General features: G+C 47.0%; 1 protein-coding gene across 1 annotated transcript in view; it reads right to left on the minus strand.

Moving 5' to 3' along the window:
• Positions 1-8,685: 8,685 nt before the first annotated feature.
• PPP1R21 (protein phosphatase 1 regulatory subunit 21) overlaps positions 8,686-19,320 on the minus strand; it is a 90,879-nt gene continuing 80,244 nt past the window's right edge. Inside the window, exon 22 of the mRNA XM_006129256.5 lies at positions 8,686-10,445. Within this exon, the coding sequence (XP_006129318.1) occupies positions 10,416-10,445 (30 nt within the window). The 3' untranslated portion in view covers positions 8,686-10,415. The remainder of the gene's footprint in view (positions 10,446-19,320) is intronic.

Here is a 19,320-nt window from a genome sequence, read left to right on the forward strand (position 1 = left end):
AATTTGGCCCATTATTTATAGCAGAGCTCTTTTGATTACTTATTAAAATTAATTTCCTATAAGATATGGAGGGTGCTTCTAGTAGTTTTTTAGATCAGTGGGCTTCAGCAACTTCTTTACCAGCCCCCTCAAAGTAAAGTATGTTTTACTGCCAGTACTTGTGAGTCTTCTTTAGCTTATTTAATCTGTTCAAAGTATCCCTGAGTCTGCTTCCATATGGCCTGTTCTAAAGACTCATGTGGGGCTCAGAGGTAGATCTCCCAGGCATGAGACCAGTAGCTGGCTGGGACCCCAGTGCTAAGTAGGGGGAGCGGGAGCTGATAGCCTAATGGGGTATTGTGAGGCTGCCTGTGGGGCTGAATGAGGGGTTGGTGGCAGGGCCAAGTGGGAGGCCAATAGTAGAGCTACCAGGCTGCAGCCAGCCTAGGCAGCAGTGGCATAGAGATGGGATGCCCAATACCATGCACTCCTACTTCCCATGCATATGATAGGACTTGATTCTCTATTGCTTTGCCCCGTGTGTAGTTATATCTGAGCAAAGTGAGGGAAGTATGTATAAAATGCTTCCCAAAAAGAATGCCAGGGGTTTACTTCTACGTTGTGCAGATCTAAATGATGAGATGAGGTGCAGGACAACAGAGATTCAGGTAAGCTGGGTGAAATCCTGGCCACATGGAAACCAGGAATTTTTCCATTGACTTCCCTGAGGTCATGGCCCGCCCACTCTTTTTTGCCTTTAGCAAATATGGCAGTCCATATCCAGATTTCTCATTCTTTTCACCTTTATTCGCATTCTAAGTGTTTCAGTAAAAAAAAAAAAAAAAGTATTATCTTGCGTTTATGTTCAACAACTACAAAACATCCTTTAAATTCATTTGGCCTCTCTTGTAACTGAAGTTCTTCCAGTAAAAGTGAGGCAGATTTTACCAAAGTTCAGTGATTGTTTCAATAACTGTAGGCTATTCTTCTAAATAATTCATTTCCCCTGGTTATGTGATGAGTTGTGATGATTATGATGGGTACAGTTGATCAAAGTTTTTCCATTGATTTTTTTAAATGAAAAATCAGGTTTTCAAAAAACAGAAAGCTTTTATGGTAAGTATTTTCTTTCCTAGAAAAAGGTTCTTTTAAAAAAAAAAAAAAAAATTTACTTAGGAAAACAAACTTTTCAGCAGAAAAGCAAAAAATTGTTTGGCTTTCACAGTATTTTGCTAAAAAAATTAATTTTCATTGGTGTATACGAAGGATCTTAAAATGCAATTATCTGGCTAATTGTATAGTTGATACACTTTGTATCATCTATATATGCTTGAGCAGCCCCTGTTCACAGCCTGCCCTGGCCGCCATGAACAGGGGTTGCTTGGCGGCAACAGCCACTGTTCGTGGAGGGGGGGCAGCTCCCCACTGGGAACCTTGCAGACAAGAGCTGCTTTGCAGCTGCATCCCTTTTCCCCCCTGCTGCCTCTGATAGAGATGGGGGGGGAGGGAAGATGGTGCTGGGGGGAACCAGCTTTTAAGCCGGCTCCCCCCAGCACTGGGTCCTGTCCCCACCTTCCTGCTCACAGTTTACCGTTGTTGGAAAAAGCCCTTCGTTATTTCAACTTTCTGTCAAAATAACACAATTGCAGTGTGGACAGAACTATTCTTTTTCCAGAATAACAGCCATTATTCTGGAAAAACTCTGCAGTATAGACGTACCCTGACGGGCAGGGGGAGGGGGGGTGTCTTTTCCAACCCAAATCTTCTATGACAGGGAAATTCCCTGGTAGTTGCATATTGCCATAGCAGCTGCATTTGAAAAACACTGGTAATCTCTCAGACCAGAGCAGTCTGCTCAGATATCTAGTCCCTCAAAATACACATCCTTCAAAGCTGTAATTGTTTTGATCACTTAAATGAAACAAGGTACTGACTCCTGTTTGTTATGGTGAAAATTAACTCAGGGCAACTTGAGGGCATTGCCTTTGGCTGCTGTGTCACCTGTTTTACATGTGGCTGACTCCATCTGTAGCTGGATACACATCACTCCCTGAACCACGGTGTCCACTGCAGAAACTCCATTCTCCCCCCTTTTAGGGGAATCAGCCATCTATCTGAAATCTCTGCCCTTGCCTCCATAGCCAACTACAGCCCCAATTTCCAGTCCCTTGCCTCAGGGACAAAGTGCAGGCTATTGGCCACACTCCAATGTGGCATGGTGCATTGCAAGGGGGAAACCTAAGCCTGGGGGTCCTGATCCAGGAACTCCATTGTAGTAGCCATATTCTGCCCTCCTTCACTCCTCTTGACTACCAGTGTTCCATGGGCCACTTCCCCACTTTATAAGCTCCCATATCAAGGCCTCAGCCTGGCAGGTATCAAGCTGGAGCTTCCTCTCACTGCTCCCCTGAGCCTGCTCATCACTGCTCTATTTAAAGAGCATCTCCCTTGCTTGCCAGGACATGACATAGTTCTCCTCAGCCCAGCAGCCTTTTATAGGTTCAAGCCTGGCCCTGATTGGCTAAGTTTATGCAGGCTCTCCCTTGCCTGCTTTTAACCCTTTCCCTGATGGAGTGGGGCTGCCACCCCAATACAAAGTATATTTGTTGAATAAATTAAGACAACATATATGCCTAATGGCAAAGGTTAATAATTTCATAATCAGGCACCATCAAGATAACATGACTGCATTTTTTAAAAACCAGTGGTCCTGTGGCACTTTAGAGACTGACCAAAATATATAGACTCATGAGCTTTCATGGGTAAAACCCACGTCATCAGATGAATTGGGGTGGAAATAACAGAAGCCAAGAGATATATTTAACAGCAGAAGTACAGAAGCCACACAACACACCTCAGACACACTCACCCAGGAACTTACAGCTTCAACAAATCCCATTGCCAACTCTGTCCACATAGCTCTACAAGCAACACCATCACAGGACCTAACCATATATGCCACAACATCAGGGGCTCATACAACTGCACATCCAGTCTAAGATTATATGTCATTAAGTGCCAGCAATGCTCCTCTGCCATTGACCAAACCACAAGGTCTCTACAACAAAGGACAAATAGACACAAATCAGGCATCAGAAATGGGAACACGTTACAGTCGCTCTCTGAGTTACGGACAAGTTACGGACCAAACAGTTGGCCATAACTCAATCCTCCAAGATTTGTAACTCGGACCCCATTGAGTTACACTCGACCACGCTGCTTGTAAGTGCGGGTCACGTTCGTAACTCGGGGACCGCCTTTATGACCGCTCCATGGGAGCTTTGGTCGTAAGTGCGAATGGTCGTAACTCGACCGTTCGCAACTTGGGAAGAGGCTGCATGTCAAAGCTGTGGCCGTGTCCTGTGGGTCTTGTGCTACTGGCGGATAATATTATCCTCAGAGACATGGTTTACAAGAGACAGGGTCCTCAGTTTACTGAGCCATACTCATCACAGGCTAGTTCATGATTTGGGTGTACCCCTGTGATAGTTCTGCTCTTCCCTCTTCGGGCAGTCTCTAAGTTAGCAGGAGGAAGGTTTGGGGGGAACCCAGGCCTGCCCACTACTCAGGGTTCCAGCTCAGGGACACTAAGGCTATGTCTACACTGCAGCATTATTTCAGAATAATGTCAGTTACTCCAAAATAACATAACGTGCATCTACACAGCAAAATAAATTCAAAATAACAGGCTTCTTACTCTGACTCCTATAACCTTCATTGTACAAGGAGTAAGGGAAGTCAGAGGAAGAGTGCTCTACTTTGAAATAACTGCTATGAAGACAGCACAGAAAGTAGAAATAAGCTATTTAGACTTATGCTACGCAATTAGTGTAGCTCAAGTTGCATAGCTCATTTCGAGTTTAGCCCTGCTGTGTAGATGTGCCCTAAGGTAGTAGCAACAGTCATGGTTGTTTTTCCTTTTGAAGTGAGAGCTTTTTCCCTGGGCCACTTCCCCAAACAACTCCTCGAAGCATCTCCCTCTGGTACCTGCTAACCACCCCTCAGCTCACACACAGCCTCGTCTTATTCTACCCTTTCTCCTTCCAGTCCATCACTCTTTGTCTTTCCCCTCTCCTTAACTGGGGGAAGTCTTTTAAAGCAGCCTCACTGCCTTTAATTGGCTGCAGGTATTGATTTGCCTGAGGAAGCAAGCTAATTAACTAGTCCCAGGGGTCTGCAGGGCCCATAGGGAGGTCTGGATGGAAGACGTTCTGGGGCCTGAGGCCCTGGCGCCCAACACACAGAGGCACGAGATGTGCAGTTTCTTGGAGGACATTCGTGGCTCCAAGAACAAAGTGGATCTCGCCCTTCAGCACTGGGGAGATTTCCATCTCGTCCTCCAGACCCGTAAGGGCCATTTTGGGGGAGAATAAAGGGATTGGGTGGCGGGGGGCTGCAGACTACCAGTGGTCCCATGCCTTCCATGATGCCCAGCTCACCTTTGGGTACGGTCACTGTTTGCTGCGGGGCCCAATGGGTGCTGCCAGCACTCCTGCCAGCAAGGATCTTCCCCAGCCCTCTCGATGCTGCCGATCATCCTTGCCACTCTAAAGACCCAGGGCTGCAGGCTGGGTCTCTGCAGGTGTCAGGTTCTCTCCTTCCCTTGGGAAGGGAGTTCTCTGTCATCTTCCTGCAGGAGACCCTCACCGCTCGGGCCGCTGAAGCTATCTGGTGCCTGGAATGGGGGGACAGAGTCTGCGTCAGCCACTTGTCAACCCGTCAAGCTGGGGTGGTGACCCTGTTCTCCCCGAACCTACAGCCCGAGATGATGGGGACTGCCGAGGTTGTGCAGGGTCACCTGCTGCACCTCCGGGTTTGGGTGGAGGGGCTGACATTAAATCTTATTAACATCTACGCCCCGACGTCTGGCCTGGTGAGGCTCCGCTTCTACCGGCAGGCGTCTGCTTTCCTCGGCTCTCTGGATCCTCACAAGTGACTGGTTCTGGGTGGGGATTTCAACTGCACCCTCAAGGAACGGGACCAGACAGGGTCCAAGCAGCGCCAGGTCACCACGGACGTCTTCAGGGAGATATAGTAGACCAACACTCCCTGGTGGACGTCTGGTGCGACAACCACCTGGATGAAAACACGGCATTTGCCTTTGTCTGGGTGGAGGGTCAAGGGTCATTTCACTCCCGGTCGGACCGCCTTTATCTCTCCCGTCGTCATCTTTCTCAGACCCACTCCTCCAGCATTTGGCCAGCCCCATTCTCAGACCACCACTTGGTGGCCATGACGGCCTCTCTTTTCTCAGAGAGGCCAGGGCTGGTCTACTGGCATTTCTACAACAACCTGCTGGAGGACGTGGGCTTTGTGGCATCCTTCTGGGAGTTCATGGGCAGTGGTGCGCCTTTCCCTCAGCACAGCAGTAGTGGGATGTGGGGAAGGTGCACACGTGGCTCTTTGGTCGCGACTATACGCAGGGGGTCAGCTGGCGGCGGGATGTGGTGGTAGAGCAGTTGGAACAGGAGGTTTTAGAGCTAGAGAGGCAGCTGGCCACCAGCCCCAGAGATCCATTCCTATGTGGAACGTAGCAGGAAAAGTGGGAGGAACTCTGGGCCCTCAACAACCTTCAGGCCTGGGGTGCCTTTGTTCATTCTTGCATCCATCTCCTTTGGGAGATGGATCGCTGCTCCCACTTCTTTTACATCTTGGAGAAAAATAGGTGGGCTAAAAAGCACGTCATCTGCCTTCTGGCAGAGGATGGCACCCCCCCTCACGGATCCGGTGGAGATGCTCAAGAAGGCTTGAGCCTTCTACACCTCCCTTTTCTCCCCAGATCCAGCCGATGATAGCAGATTTCTCTGGAATGAGCTCCCGATGATCAGCACGGACGACTGGGACTGGCTAAAGCTGCCTCTTTCTCTGGTCAAGTTCTCGGAAGCCCTCCTTCTCATGCCCACCAAGAAGTCCCCAGGCATGGATGGGCTGACCATGGAGTTCTGCCATGTCTTCTGGGACGTCAGCTCAGACCTTACCAGCATCTGGGTCGAGTCCTTAGAGAGCAGGGTTCTCCCTGTATTGTGCAGCTTGCCTTGCTGCCTAAGAAAGGGGACCTCCACAGTCTGAGGATTTGGCGTCCCATCTCGCTCCTCAGCACGGACTATAAAATCATCACCAAAGCCATCTCCCTGAGACTGAGGTCTGTGCTGGCAGATGTGGTCCATCCAGACCAAACCTGTGTCATCCCGTGTTGCACCATCTTTGATAACCTTTATCTGGTGCAGATCTCTTAGAGCTAGGGTGTAGGGATGGTCTGTCATTTGCCTTCCTGTCCTTGGATCAGGAGAAGGCATCGACCGGATGTACAGTGGTACCTCCTGGGCACTCTGCAGGGCTTCAGCTTCTGGCCCTGCTTTGTGGGGTTTCTCCAGGTGCTGTACGCCTTCGCAGAGTGTTTGGTCAAGCTCAACTGGACCCTGACTGCACGGGTCAGCTTTGGGCGGGGAGTATGTCAGGGGCATCCGCTGTCAGGCCATTGAGCCCTTCCTCCATCTTCTTTGCAAGAGGTTGATGGGGTTGGTGCTCTGTGAGCCAGAGATGCAGCTGGTCCTGACAGCATATGCTGATGATGTGCTCCTCGTGGGCCAAGACCCTGGAGACCTGGCACAGATGGTGCCCTGCCAAGCTATTTACTTGGCGATCTCCTCTGTCCGGGTCAACTGGGTTAAGAGGTCTGGCCTGGTGGTCAGGGTCGGATGGCAGGCTGCCTCCCTCCCACCCGTGCTTCCGGCCACCTGATGGAGTGCAGGTCCACTGCTCTATCTTGGCATTTTCCTTTCTGACACGCATCCCTCCCTGCCGGAGAACTGGCAAGGGTGGCTAAGCGGTTGTAGAGATGGACAGGACTGCTCTGGTGCCTCTCCCTACATGGGAGGGCACTGGTGCTGAACCAACTGGTCCTATCTATGGTCTGGGGCACTGTCTCAACACCTTGGTCCTGACCCCGGGTTTCCTGGCCCACATACAGCAGCACTCCCATGGGTTTCTGCAGGGGTTCTCCATCTTCCCTTGGAGGAGGGAGGACAGAGATTGATGTGTTTGCACATGGGGGTTCCTGTCCTCTACCTTCAGGCCTTCCAGAGGCTTCTATATGATGCAGGTAGTCCTGCATTGAGCACACTGGCTCATGATTCCAAGGGCTCCTGTGTGACTGGCAGCTCCTTTCCTTGAGAGGTCTTCCATGAGACCTCTCCGAGCTGCTGACCTTCTACCAGGACTGTCTTCACACCTGGAAGCTACTTATGGTGACCAGGTCATTGGGAGCCACCGTGGGAGCAGACCTCCTTGCAGAGCCCCTGCTATACAACCCCCATATTTGTGTGCAGGTGGTGGAGTCCCCTTCGGTGCACCAGAGGTTGACCCTGGCAGAAGTCACCAGGATTGGAGACCTCCTGGATTACAACCTGGGAGACTGGCTGGATCCTCTAGCACTCGCCCAGCACATGGGGCTCTCCACCCTTTGTGCTCCCCAGCATGTACTTCAGGAGGTGAGGGACACTTTGTCACCTCCTGCTCGGGTTTATCTCCACAGGTTTCTGTGAGAGGGTGCACAATTCACCCCTGGTCCTCCTGATCTGTTCATAGACTCCCAGCCCCGCATGCCTTTCCAACCTTGTTCCCATCATCACCTGAGCCAGCAGCATGTGTTGCAGCCAGTCCCCTTTCAAACTGCACCAAAGAGTGATCTGTACATGCTCGTGCTTCACACTCTTCACTTCCCCACCCTCGTCTCCTGCCCAGATACCAAGTGGTGGGACCTCTTACCACCAACAGAGGGTGGGGAGCCCCGTGGGGCTAGTCTTTACTCCACCTTAGTTCTATGGCCCACCGGGAACATTGGCTGGAGAATCTCCATGGCACGGGTGTGTACTTGGCATGGTTCACCCCTGTTCCTGACACTTGCCCCGTCTGTGGTGTGAGGGAGACCCTGGCGCATGTTTACCTCAAGGGCCCCAGGTTACAGCCCTGTTTTTGGGTCCTCCAGAACCTCCTGTTGAGGTTCTGGCTGCACTTCTCCTTTCACCTATTAATTTATTCACACCCCTTCCATGGCCCCACAATGTCATGGCACCTCCTCGTCAACCTTCTCCTGGCTATGGCCAAGATGGCCATTTAAAAGACCAGGGAGCAAAGGTTGGCTAAGGGAGGGGTCTCTGGCTGTAGGGCCTATTTCTGCTCCTGTATCTGTTCGCACATCTGGACAGAGTTCCACTGGGCGGCGGCTGCTGGCTCTCTCAAGGCCTTCAAGGGGCTGTTTTATTAAACTTTCCAAAAACATCACCTTCTGGCAGAGAATAAGCTCGGGAAAATTCAAAGGATCTTTTCACAAAGTTTTAAGAAAGTAGAAAGGGTATTTTGGTGTGACTGTCTATGCAACTTCCTTTAAACATGAACGCTCTAAATACTTTAAAACATACATTTAATTAGTTGCTTTGGAGACCTAATGTGTGTCTCACTTCGAGACAAAAGTCTCTTGCAGAGATGACTTCAAGGTAGGAGAAGACAAACATATGTTGCCTCTCAGTGCTACTCTATTTTCAATTCAGAGCCAAGACAACACTGTATTTTCAGAAGTAATCTAGATGGAACATAGCTCTTCCTATGTGCTTGTCCCTGAGCATTTTGCTAGCCTTAAAACTGCTGCTTGTAAGAGGCAGTATGCAATCTAGACAGTACACTCAAAAAAGGCACCTCAGAAATAGCTAATGTGCAATATGGATTTTTTTTAATGATAGATGCATTATATACAGTGACATGGCTAACATTACAGAGTGTATCGTGCATTTAGGACAGATAAGTGCCATATTATCCATTATGGAACAGAAGTTCAATATAAAACATTTAACAACACTGATTTTAGTCAGACACTGTGCTGTGGAAACCATAGCAGGTGTCTGACTAGAGCAAATTCCTAGAGCTGATTAGGAATTTGACAATGTTTTTAAACTGGAAAATGCCAATTCATCAAAACAGTTCATTAGTATTCTGGGATTTCCAGTTGGCATATTCATTAGAGCAGAGCCTTGACCCTGATTCACATGCCAAGTGGGAATCATAATCACTAGCCTAGACAATGCGTCACTTTCTCCAGTCCAATGTTTATTCAAAGTGGAACAATTCCAATGGGAGAGAGACCAACCACATTTCAAAAAAACCAGCTGCCCGGAGGATTAGACACTTATCTGGGATGTGGGAGATGCAGGACCAAATCCTTGCTGTGCCTGGTTTGGAGCAGAGACTTGAACCCAGGTTTCCCTCTGCTCACACAAATGCTCTAACAACCACAGCATCGGACGTTCTAGGGCATGGCTGGCCTCATTTATCAAAAGGTTTCAGTTTCTTCTCAATGCTAACTCATGGTAATAGTTAAGGGATTGGAAAATCATTTCATGCCCACCTCTCTACCTGTGGCATCAGACTGTGCTGAAAATCTTATGAGATTATTTACAGCCTTCCTAAATAAATCACAATGAGTAAACAAGTAGAAAACATTTTTAGAGTAAGCTCATTAAGGAGTCTTCTTCATAATGCCATAAAATGTCTTAACAGCTTTGCAAATTCAGTGTTTAAAACATCAATGAATTAACTTCTAGAGAGTAGTAGATCAATTTACTCTGTTAACAGCTGTAACATTGCTGAGATTGGACTTTTATTTAAAGATCTTTGTTCCTTTTCAACATTTTATGCTCACTTTTTGCTCTAAATGTTAGAAGCAAATTTTTATACCAGCACATTTTAAAATACAAAACACTTTGCAGTTCACTGAGCAATTCTTGAGTAAGCTACTTGTCCTCTTCAGTTCAAAACCCATGGTCCCCAAGTAAGAGAAACCAAAGTTTCTAATATTGCAAATACCCCACTCAAGACTGAGCCAGTACACTTTAAGTTTGAATATACTGACATCAATTTCCCTAAGCAACCATCCCAACTAATTCGGAAGATATCAGAGCTGGAGGAAATAATCTTGCAATAACTGCAACTTACATGGCCAAAAAAATTACATTTTCAAATGAATCTGGAGACAACTTTTTAAGAAGAGCAAGGAATGGAATGTATGAATGTTGACTGTTTAAACACAAAACTGTATAGATGACAATTGAAAATTTGAATTTGAAAAGACACATCATTTTTATTAGATTACATAAAACCTAATTTCAAAATGTGCACAGTAAAAACAACCTAAGGGATTTTTGATGCAGGTTAACCATGGAGTTTGTTTTACTGCCAACATTAAGTTCTGTCTGCTTTACTGATTACAAGTTCTAAATGTGTGAAAGCCATATACAGCACCAAATAACTTATAAGTGGGTCAACACCAAACCACCTCTGTTCCTTTAAAGAGCTAGCTCAAGAGGGTGACATTGAATTTTCATCATCCGCAATTCCGTGTAGCCGCAGTAGCAGCATCTGAAAGACTGTTGTTTGACCATAAACTACCGACTTTTGTTCTTCTTGGAATTTCCCTGTAGTAACAGAAAAACAATACACAGAACATAATTAATATCAAAATAATGTGTACCAGTCAAACAGGAGCACGAGATGCCTCAATCACTGCCTATACAGAGGGAAAAAAACATTACAAAAGAAAAAAACATAGCGGAAAAGCCATTACATTTCAAAGGGAAAGAAGAAAGTTTCTGTATTTAAAATGTAGTGTCTATTCTATACATTCCCATTAGATTTGTTATAACTAGAGGAAGAAAGGAGGACAACTTTCACTGTCACCAAAACCACAAATTTTAGTCTTATTAAAAGTTAGAAGAAAGGCACTGGAGTTGTGTCCATGTTTTCAGGATTATACCTTCATATATACTAACACTACCTCAAAAATTACTACAAAACATGCTTTTACAAAATCTACACAGTAGGTCTAGATAGATACGACAGTAATTCTTTTCACATACAAGAAATTAAATATTAAAGAAACATTGTCTGTAAGATTAATTCAAAAATATTCAAAGCCAGCAATCTGAAAAACTGGTGTTCTGTATACAGGGAGAAGATTTCACAATTATTCACATTTTATCTGAAAGTAAATTACGATTTCAAATGCAAGTTACTCCCCTTGCATAGTCACGTAAATTCTTAGAGATTGTGTCCTGTAGGTGCTCCACTTTTTCAGCTGTTGCGCCCTTGCACTCATAGCCAGAGATTTACAGTATCAGTGCCCAGTTGGTCCCCACATATCTTGTGCTGCCTCAGGCAGTTAACCAATGCTGTGCAGCCCAACCTACTTCCCTTCCTTCTCTGCTACAGAGTGCGTACAGAACAGAAGTTGGAAACAGAGGGGGAGAGGGAAAGTACTGGGGTACCCATGAGGACACACGTCTCAAAGTATGTCCATTACTGCACTTGTGCCTCTGGGTGACTGCAGAACAGTGCTCTCTGAAGGAAGGAGGGGGCTTCGGAGTTGAAGTTGTAATGGATAAAGACACTATGGGAGCCCACAGGAAAAATGCATGTTGTATCAATGCAGAGTATTGTTTAAAAGTGTGTGGTGAATCCAGTTTGTGGTCTGCAAATTTCCATCAGGATGTTGAGAAAGGCTACTGATGTAGAGAGACTCCCAGTAGAATGCATGCGGATCCCTGCAGGGGGTTGTTGCTCAGTGGAGATAGCAAAGTTAGAACAGACGGATAGCCATTTGAACAGGCACTGTTTAGAAATAGCTAAATCAGTTTAGAAATCAGTGGTGGAAAGAAATAGTTCTGGAGACTTGCGAGAGCCCTGGACATCCAGAGTGTGTAACTCTGTTAGTGGCTTTGGGAAAAATGTGGGTAAACAGTGTTTGAGATGAAAGGAAGAGAGCAATTCAAGTACTAATTTAGGATATGATCTGACACACCTTACTTTTTTTAAAAGTGGACCAGGGCAGGTCAGCCATAAGAGCTGCTAGTTCTCCCACTGTATGGCTGATATAATGGCCACTAGAAATGCAACCTTCATAGACGGGTGTAATATGGAACTTCTAGTTAATGGCTTGAAGAGAGATCCAGTGAGGGCATGGAGGGCTAGATTTGAAGTCTGATGGTGGAGCTGGTCTTTGCACATCTACATAGGAGTTTGAGAGGCCCTTTAAAAAGGGTTTGGCGATGGACAGGTGAAAATAGAGAATTCATTGATTTTATGATGAGAAGCCGTAATAGCTGGCAGGTAGATGTGGACTGAAGGTATAGAAAGCCTAGTTACAGTTCAAGTAAGTAGTCTAGAATGAGTGGGAGAGCGGCTGGCACAGTCTGTTTCTGTTGGCACCATGATTACAAGTGTTTCCGTGTGTGCGTGCGTGCGGGGTAGCATCCCTTCAGGCGTTTAACAAGATGCTCTGTACTTCTGTGGAATGTGTCATTGCGGATCTCAAAAGCTATGATGTAGCCATGATTTGAGTTGAAATTTGTGAGGATCTGGATGAATGATGCAGCCTACAGGCTGCAATAGGATTTGAGGCAGAGGTGGATCCCGTGCAGTAGACAGACTGCCGTGGAAGAAGCTATGGATAACAGGTTTGTTGGGTCATGTGGGTGCTGATAGGATCATGCTAGCTGAGGGATGGGCAAGAAACAGCCCACCAAGCCTTTTAATCCAGCCACCCACCCTGGCAGCATGGAGCAGCACTGCTCAGAAAGCTAGCACAGGAGTGGGCAAAGGGGCCTCCACGGGCTGAATCTGGTCTGTCAAGCAGGTTGATCTGGCCCACGGCCACCCTGCTGCTCCCCCGCCCCCAGGCCAATCGAGACCTGGGGACAGGGGAGTGCACGAAGTCTCCCTCGCCAGGGAACTAGAGGGAACCACATGCCCCTGGCAGGGGGAGCATACGAAATACTCTCAGGGCCTGGGGATGAGGGAGCATGTGAAGTCTCTTGCTACCTGCCCCACCCTGCCAGGAGGAAACTGCGTGCCCCTGGCGGCTGGAGGAGCCAGAGACTATGTCCACTCCCCTGCCCCTTCCCAGCAGCTAGGAGGCACAGCGAGGCCAGGGGAGGCAAGGCGCTGCACCTCCCAAACTAAGGGGAAAGCCTCCTTTCAGCCCCTCTCCTGATGCTGCTGAGTCCATCCATCCTTCCTCTTTTGGTGTGGGGGAGGCGAGGGGGTGTGCACTCCCTGGTTGGCCTGGGGGCGGAGGGAGCGCGGTGGGGTGTGGAGACTTCCCAGGGGCACGCAGTGCTTAGAGGAAACCGCAAGCTGTTCAGGCTGACAGCCAGCTGTTCTCTAGGCAGTAGGCACCCCTATCAGTGCAGAGGAGAAAGACCTCACACGCTCCTCTACCCCCAGGCCAATCAGGATCTGAGGATGGAGGACCACTCAAAGTTTCCTGGGCCCAGCCCTTTTACCTAAGGTGCCTTCTGAGGCAGCCCGTGACCACTTCAGAAATTTATAAAGTGGCCCCCTTTCCAAAAAAAATTATTGCCCACCACTGGGCTAGCTGCTCTCTGTGGCTCTCTGTGCTCCAGGGGGGAGCCTTCACTGCCCCCATTCCTAGCAAAATCTCTCAGTTCCTATTAGCTGGAAACCTGCCAATAGGAACTGAGAGATTTTGCTGGGCCCGGGGGGCAGTACAGTACAATTTCTCAGCTCCCACTGGCCAATTTCCAGCCAAGGACCTGAGACATTTTTCTGGGGGGTGAGGGTAATAGATGAAGTCTACACCTCCCTCGTAGAGCACAGAGGCATATGAAACAGACAGTCGGAGACTGCTGGCAGGCAGGAAAGCCTGCTTGAGAGTGCTGCTGGCCAGAAGCTGCTAGGTAAGCACCTCCTGAACAGAGCCTGCCTCTGGCACCTCATACCATCCCACATCCAACTCCCTCCAACACCCTACACCCTATCTTATACTCTTCCCCGAGGACAGAATCCTCTCCTGCACCCATATCCACTCCTGGACTTTGCACCCCAATCTCCTGACCCAGACCACAGCCCTCTCCTTCAGATGCCACCCCCTACCCTGATATCCCTTCTGCACCCAGCCTTCATCCCAGACCCCACAGCCTCTGCACAGAAAAGTGTGGCCCTTGACCACTTTCCAAAATCTTGGAGTGGCCACTTATCAAAAATTATTGCCCGCCTCTGCTCTAGCCCTTTCCTGTTTTATATTGTAGAGTACTTGCGGTATGATTGGGGGGGGGAGGGGAAGGAGAAGAGTCATATAGTAAGAGGGTTTTCCACCTGATGAGGAAGGCATCACTCAGAGTGATGGCTTGAGTCCTGCCGTGAAGCAGAATTGGGGCATTTGGAGGTTTTTGAAGTTGCCGAGGTGCCCTCCACAATTAGGAAATATCTGGAATGACATGTTTTCAACTCCCATTTGTTTTCTTGATAGAGCTCCCACTCAGAGCATCTGCCTCGTTGTTCTGGCAGCCAGGTCAGTACATAGCTATCACATGGACATTGTGTTTGATTCATCATTGCCAGAGATGGATGGCTTCAATGCATAGGGAATGTGATCTGCATAAACAGACAGTGGGGAGCACAAACACACTTGTGACAGTGTCTGTGAGAATCTGTATTGTTTTGTTTCAGATCAATGGCAGGAAGTGTGAGCAGACACTGCAAACCACATAAAGTTCCAGTACACTCATAGAATTCTAGGGCTGCAAGAGACCTCAGGAGGTCATCGAGTCCAACCCCCTGCCCAAAGCAGGACCAACCCTAACTAATCAACCCAGCCAAGGCTTTGTCAAGCCGAGACTTAAAAACCTCTAGGGATGGAGATTCCACCCCCTCCCTAGGTAACCCATCCCAGTGCTTCACCACCCTCCTAGGGAAATAGTTTTACCTAATATCCAACCTAGACCTCCCCCACTGCAACTTGAGACCATTGCTCCTTGTTCTGCCATCCGTCACTACTGTGAACAGCCTCTCTCCATCCTCTTTGGAACCTCCCTTCAGGAAGTTGAAGGCTGCTATCAAATCCCCCCCTCACTCTTCTCTTCTGCAGACTAAACAAGCCCAAATCCTTCAGTCTCGGCTCGTTAGGGATGTTAAGACTAGTTGATTGTCCAATAAGTATTTTCTTATTGAATACTCTTTTGACTAGTCAACATCCTCCCCCCCCCCCCCCCGCTGCCTCTATGAGATAGAGGCAGTAATGGGGGGAGGGGTACTTCAAAGTGGCAGCGCAATTCAAAGGTGCAACCGTGAAGCCCAGGGTCAGCTGGGGACTCTTGTGCATTTCAAAGCAGGCATGCTGTGTGCAGCCCGGCATCAGCGGGATTTCCCACTGGCCCTGGGCTGCACGCGGAGTTCCACATTCTTCCTTTGAAATGTACAAGTGCCCCAGAAAGAGCTCTTGTACATTTCAAAAGAGGAATATGGAAGTGCTTATCGACTAGTCGATGGACGTTCTGTCGACTAATCAATTAACCACATTTTAACATCCTTACTCCTTGTAGGTCATGTGCTCCAATCCTCTAATCATTTTGGTTGCCCTCCACTGGACCCTCTTCAATACAGCCACATCCTTTCTGTAGTGGGGGGCCCAGAATTGGACACAATACTCCAGATGTGGCCTCACCAGAGCCGAATAAAGGGGAATAATCACTTCTCTAGATCTGCTGGCAATGCTCCTCCTAATGCACCCTAATATGCCATTAGCCTTCTTGGCTACAAGGGCACACTGTTGACTCATATCCAGCTTCTCATTCACTGTAATCCCCAGGTCCTTTTCTGTAGAACTGCTACTTAGCCTGTCGGTCCTCAGCCTGTAACAATGCTTGGGATTATTCCGTCCCAAGTGCAGGACTCTACACTTGTCCTTGTTGAGCCTCACCACTTTTCTTTTGGCCCAAACTTCCAATTCGGTTAGGTCACTCTGGACCCTATCCCTGCCCTCTAACGTATCCACCTCTCCTTCTAGCTTAGTGTCATCCGCAAACTTGCTTAGGGTGTAATCCATCCCCTCATCCAGATCTGTTGGGGGTTGTAAAAATCAATAGGTTTGGAATGGACTTTTGCATTAGTGGCCAGGGTCAGCCACAGCATTTCCCTTATACATGCTTTTTCCTTTTGTTTTGTAGTTCAGTTGAGACCAGCATTATCTTTGATATATAAACTTGCTCTCTCTCTCTCTCTATTCTGTAGCCTAGTAAACTAGATAAGTATGGAGTTGTTCTACTTTGTTGTTCTCTTGCTTATCCTCATTGGCTCTGCATAACATCTTCAGGGTTGAATTCTTTGTAATCTCTGTAACCTGCTAGTTTGTAGCATAGGAATGTGTTAATCAGAAATTTCGTAAATAGTAATAAGGGGTGAGCATAATTGTATTCATTATTTGCTTATTAATATTCAATTTTATGGGAGTTAACATTACTAAATAAGCTTTAGGAAAAGTAGTGATAGACATGTGAATTAACATACTAAAATAAGTAAAAGGGTGTGATTAACACCAGGTTGTGGCCGCTCGGACATTGTGTTGAATGTTTGAGGTAAATATGTGTAGGCAATAAAGCTGTCCCTTTTACCCCATTCACTCCTGGGTTGTCTGTTTCCTCTCTAACACTATCCCTGCCCTCCAACATATCTACTTCTCCCCCTAGCTTAGTGTTATCCGCAAACTTGCTGAAGGTGCAATCTATCCCCTTATCCAGGTCATTAATAAAGATACTTTGGAGGCAGCCAAGTTAGTCTGTACAGGATAAACTTAAAACACAACCAAGTCTATAAAGTGCTACCAGACTAACAAAACATGTAGATGGTAGGTATCACGAGCTTTTGTGGGCACAGACCACTTCTTCATCTAAAAGCTCATGATACCACCTACATGTTGTTAGTCTATAAAGCGCTACCAGACTATTTGTTGTTTAAGTTTATTAATAAAGATATTGAACAAAACTGGCCTTAGAACTGATCTTTGGGGCACTCTGCTAGAAATCAAACACCAACTGGACGTCAAGCCATTGATCATAACCCGTTGGGCCCAACAATCTAGCCAGCTTTCTATCTACCTTGTAGTCCATTTATCCAATCCATACTTCCTCAACTTGCTGTTAAGAATATTGTGGGAAAGCGTATCAAAAGCTTTGCTAAGTCAAGGTATATCACATCCACTGACTTTTAGATAAAGGAAATGCAGTGGATGACACAAAGTTGGGAGGTATTGCCAATTCAGAAAAGGATCGGGATCTCATACAGGAAGATCTGGATGATCTTGTAAATTGGAGTGATAGCAATAGGATGAAATTTAATAGTGAGAAGTGTAAGGTTATGCATTTAGGGATTAATAACAAGAATTTTAGTTATAAGCTGGGGACACATCAGTTGGAAGAAATGGAGGAGGAGAAGGACCTCGGAGTCCTGGTTGATCATAGGATGACTATGAACCGCCATTGTGACATGGTTGTGAAAAAGGCTAATACGGTCTTGGGATGTATTAGGCGAGGAATTTCCAGTAGGGATAAGGAGGTGTTAGTACCATTATACAAGGCATTGGTGAGACCCCATTTGGAATACTGTGTGCAGTTCTGGTCTCCCATGTTTAAGAAGGATGAATTTAAACTGGAACAGGTACAAAGAAGGGCCGAGGAATGGAAAACCTGTCTTATGAAAGGAGACTCAGGGAGCTTGACTTGTTTACCTTAACCAAAAGAAGGCGGAGAGGGGACATGATTGCACTCTTTAAATATATTAGAGGGATAAATGCCAGGGAGGGAGAGGAATTATTTAAGCTTAATACCAATGTGGACACAAGAACAAATGGATATAAGCTGGCTAGTAGGAAGTTTAGACTTGAGATTAGACGAAGATTTCTAACCATTAGAGGAGTGAGATTCTGGAACGGCCTTCCAAGGGAAGTAGTGGGGGCAAAAGATCTATCTGGCTTCAAGATTGAACTAGCTGGGTTTATGAAGGGGATGGTTTGACGAGATAACATGATCTTGGTAACCAATTGACCATTCATTATCAGTGGTAAATAGGTCAATGGACGGATGATAGGAGTTACTATAGAGAACTTTCTGGGTGTCTGGCTGATGAGTCTTGCCCACATGCTCAGGGTTTAGCTGATCGCCATATTTGGGGTCAGGAAGGAATTTTCCTCCAGGGTAGATTGGCAGAGGCCCTGGAAGTTTTTCGCCTTCCTCTGTAGCATGGGGTACAGATCACAGCTGGAGGATTCTCTGCATCCATGGGGTCTTCAAAGTATTTGAAGGCTTCAATATCTGAGATATAGGTGAAAGGATTATTCTAGGAGGGGGTCGGTGAGATTCTGTGGCCTGCACTGTGCAGGGGGTCAGACTAGATGATCATAATGGTCCCTTCTGACCTTAAAGTCTATGGCTGTGTCTACACTGGCATGAATTTCCGGAAATGCTTAAAACGGAATACTATTCCATTTTCAATTTTTCCGGAAAAGGAGTGTCTATATTGGCAGGCTGCTTTTCCGGAAAAGCCCTTTTTCTGGAAAAGCGTCTGTGGCCAATGTAGACGCGCTTTTCCGGAAAAGAGCCCCGATCGCCATTTTCGTGATTGGGGCTTTTTTCCGGAAAAGACTACTGGGCTGTCTACACTGGCCCTTTTTCGGAACAGTGTTCTGGAATAAGGACTTATGCCCGAGCGGGAGCAGAATAGTTTTTCCGGAATAGCGGCTGATTTTGTACAGTAGAGCATCGTTGCTTTTCTGGAAATTCAAGGGCCAGTGTAGACAGCTCGCAGCTTATTCCGGAAAAGCGGCTGATTTTCCGGAATAAGTGGCCCAGTGTAGACACAGCCTATGAGTCTATGAGACTTTCCCATATCCACAGAGCCAGTTACCTCATTATAGAAGCTAATCAGACTGGTCAGGCACAACTTGCCCTTCATGAATCCATGTTGACTATTCCTGATCATTTTCCTCTCTTCCAAGTGCTTCAAAATGGATTCCTTGAGGATCCTTTCTGTGATTTTTCTGGGGACTGAGGTTCGGCTGACTGGTCTGTAGTTCCCTGGATTGTCCTTCCCCCCCCCCCCCTTTTTTTTTTTTTTTTAAAGGATGGGCACTACATTAGCCTTTTTCCAATCATCTGGGACTTCTCCTAATCTCCATGAGTTTTCAACGCTAAAGGCTCTTCAATGACATTTGCTAACTCCCTCAGTACCCTCAGATACATTAAATACAGACCCAGAGATTTGTGGAGGAAGAACGGTCAGGGCTTGTCCAGGATATGAACCCAGAATCTCTTGCATCCTAAGCGAGGATCATAGCCCTAGACCAACAAGCCAGACGTGGAGTCCAGCAAGCCAGTAGATTTATATCAAGGTGGAACTCCACTGTAGACCAGCAAGCCTGCATGGAACGTGTCTGTAGGTATGTCCCCAGCTTAAGAGGGATGGATCTGTAGTAATGGTAAGGATAGGCAGATTTTGTATGAA

The sequence above is a fragment of the Pelodiscus sinensis genome, chromosome 3 (assembly GCF_052426305.1).
Source record: "Pelodiscus sinensis isolate ZL-2025 chromosome 3, ASM5242630v1, whole genome shotgun sequence".
In the NCBI taxonomy this organism is placed as follows: Eukaryota; Metazoa; Chordata; order Testudines; family Trionychidae; genus Pelodiscus; species Pelodiscus sinensis.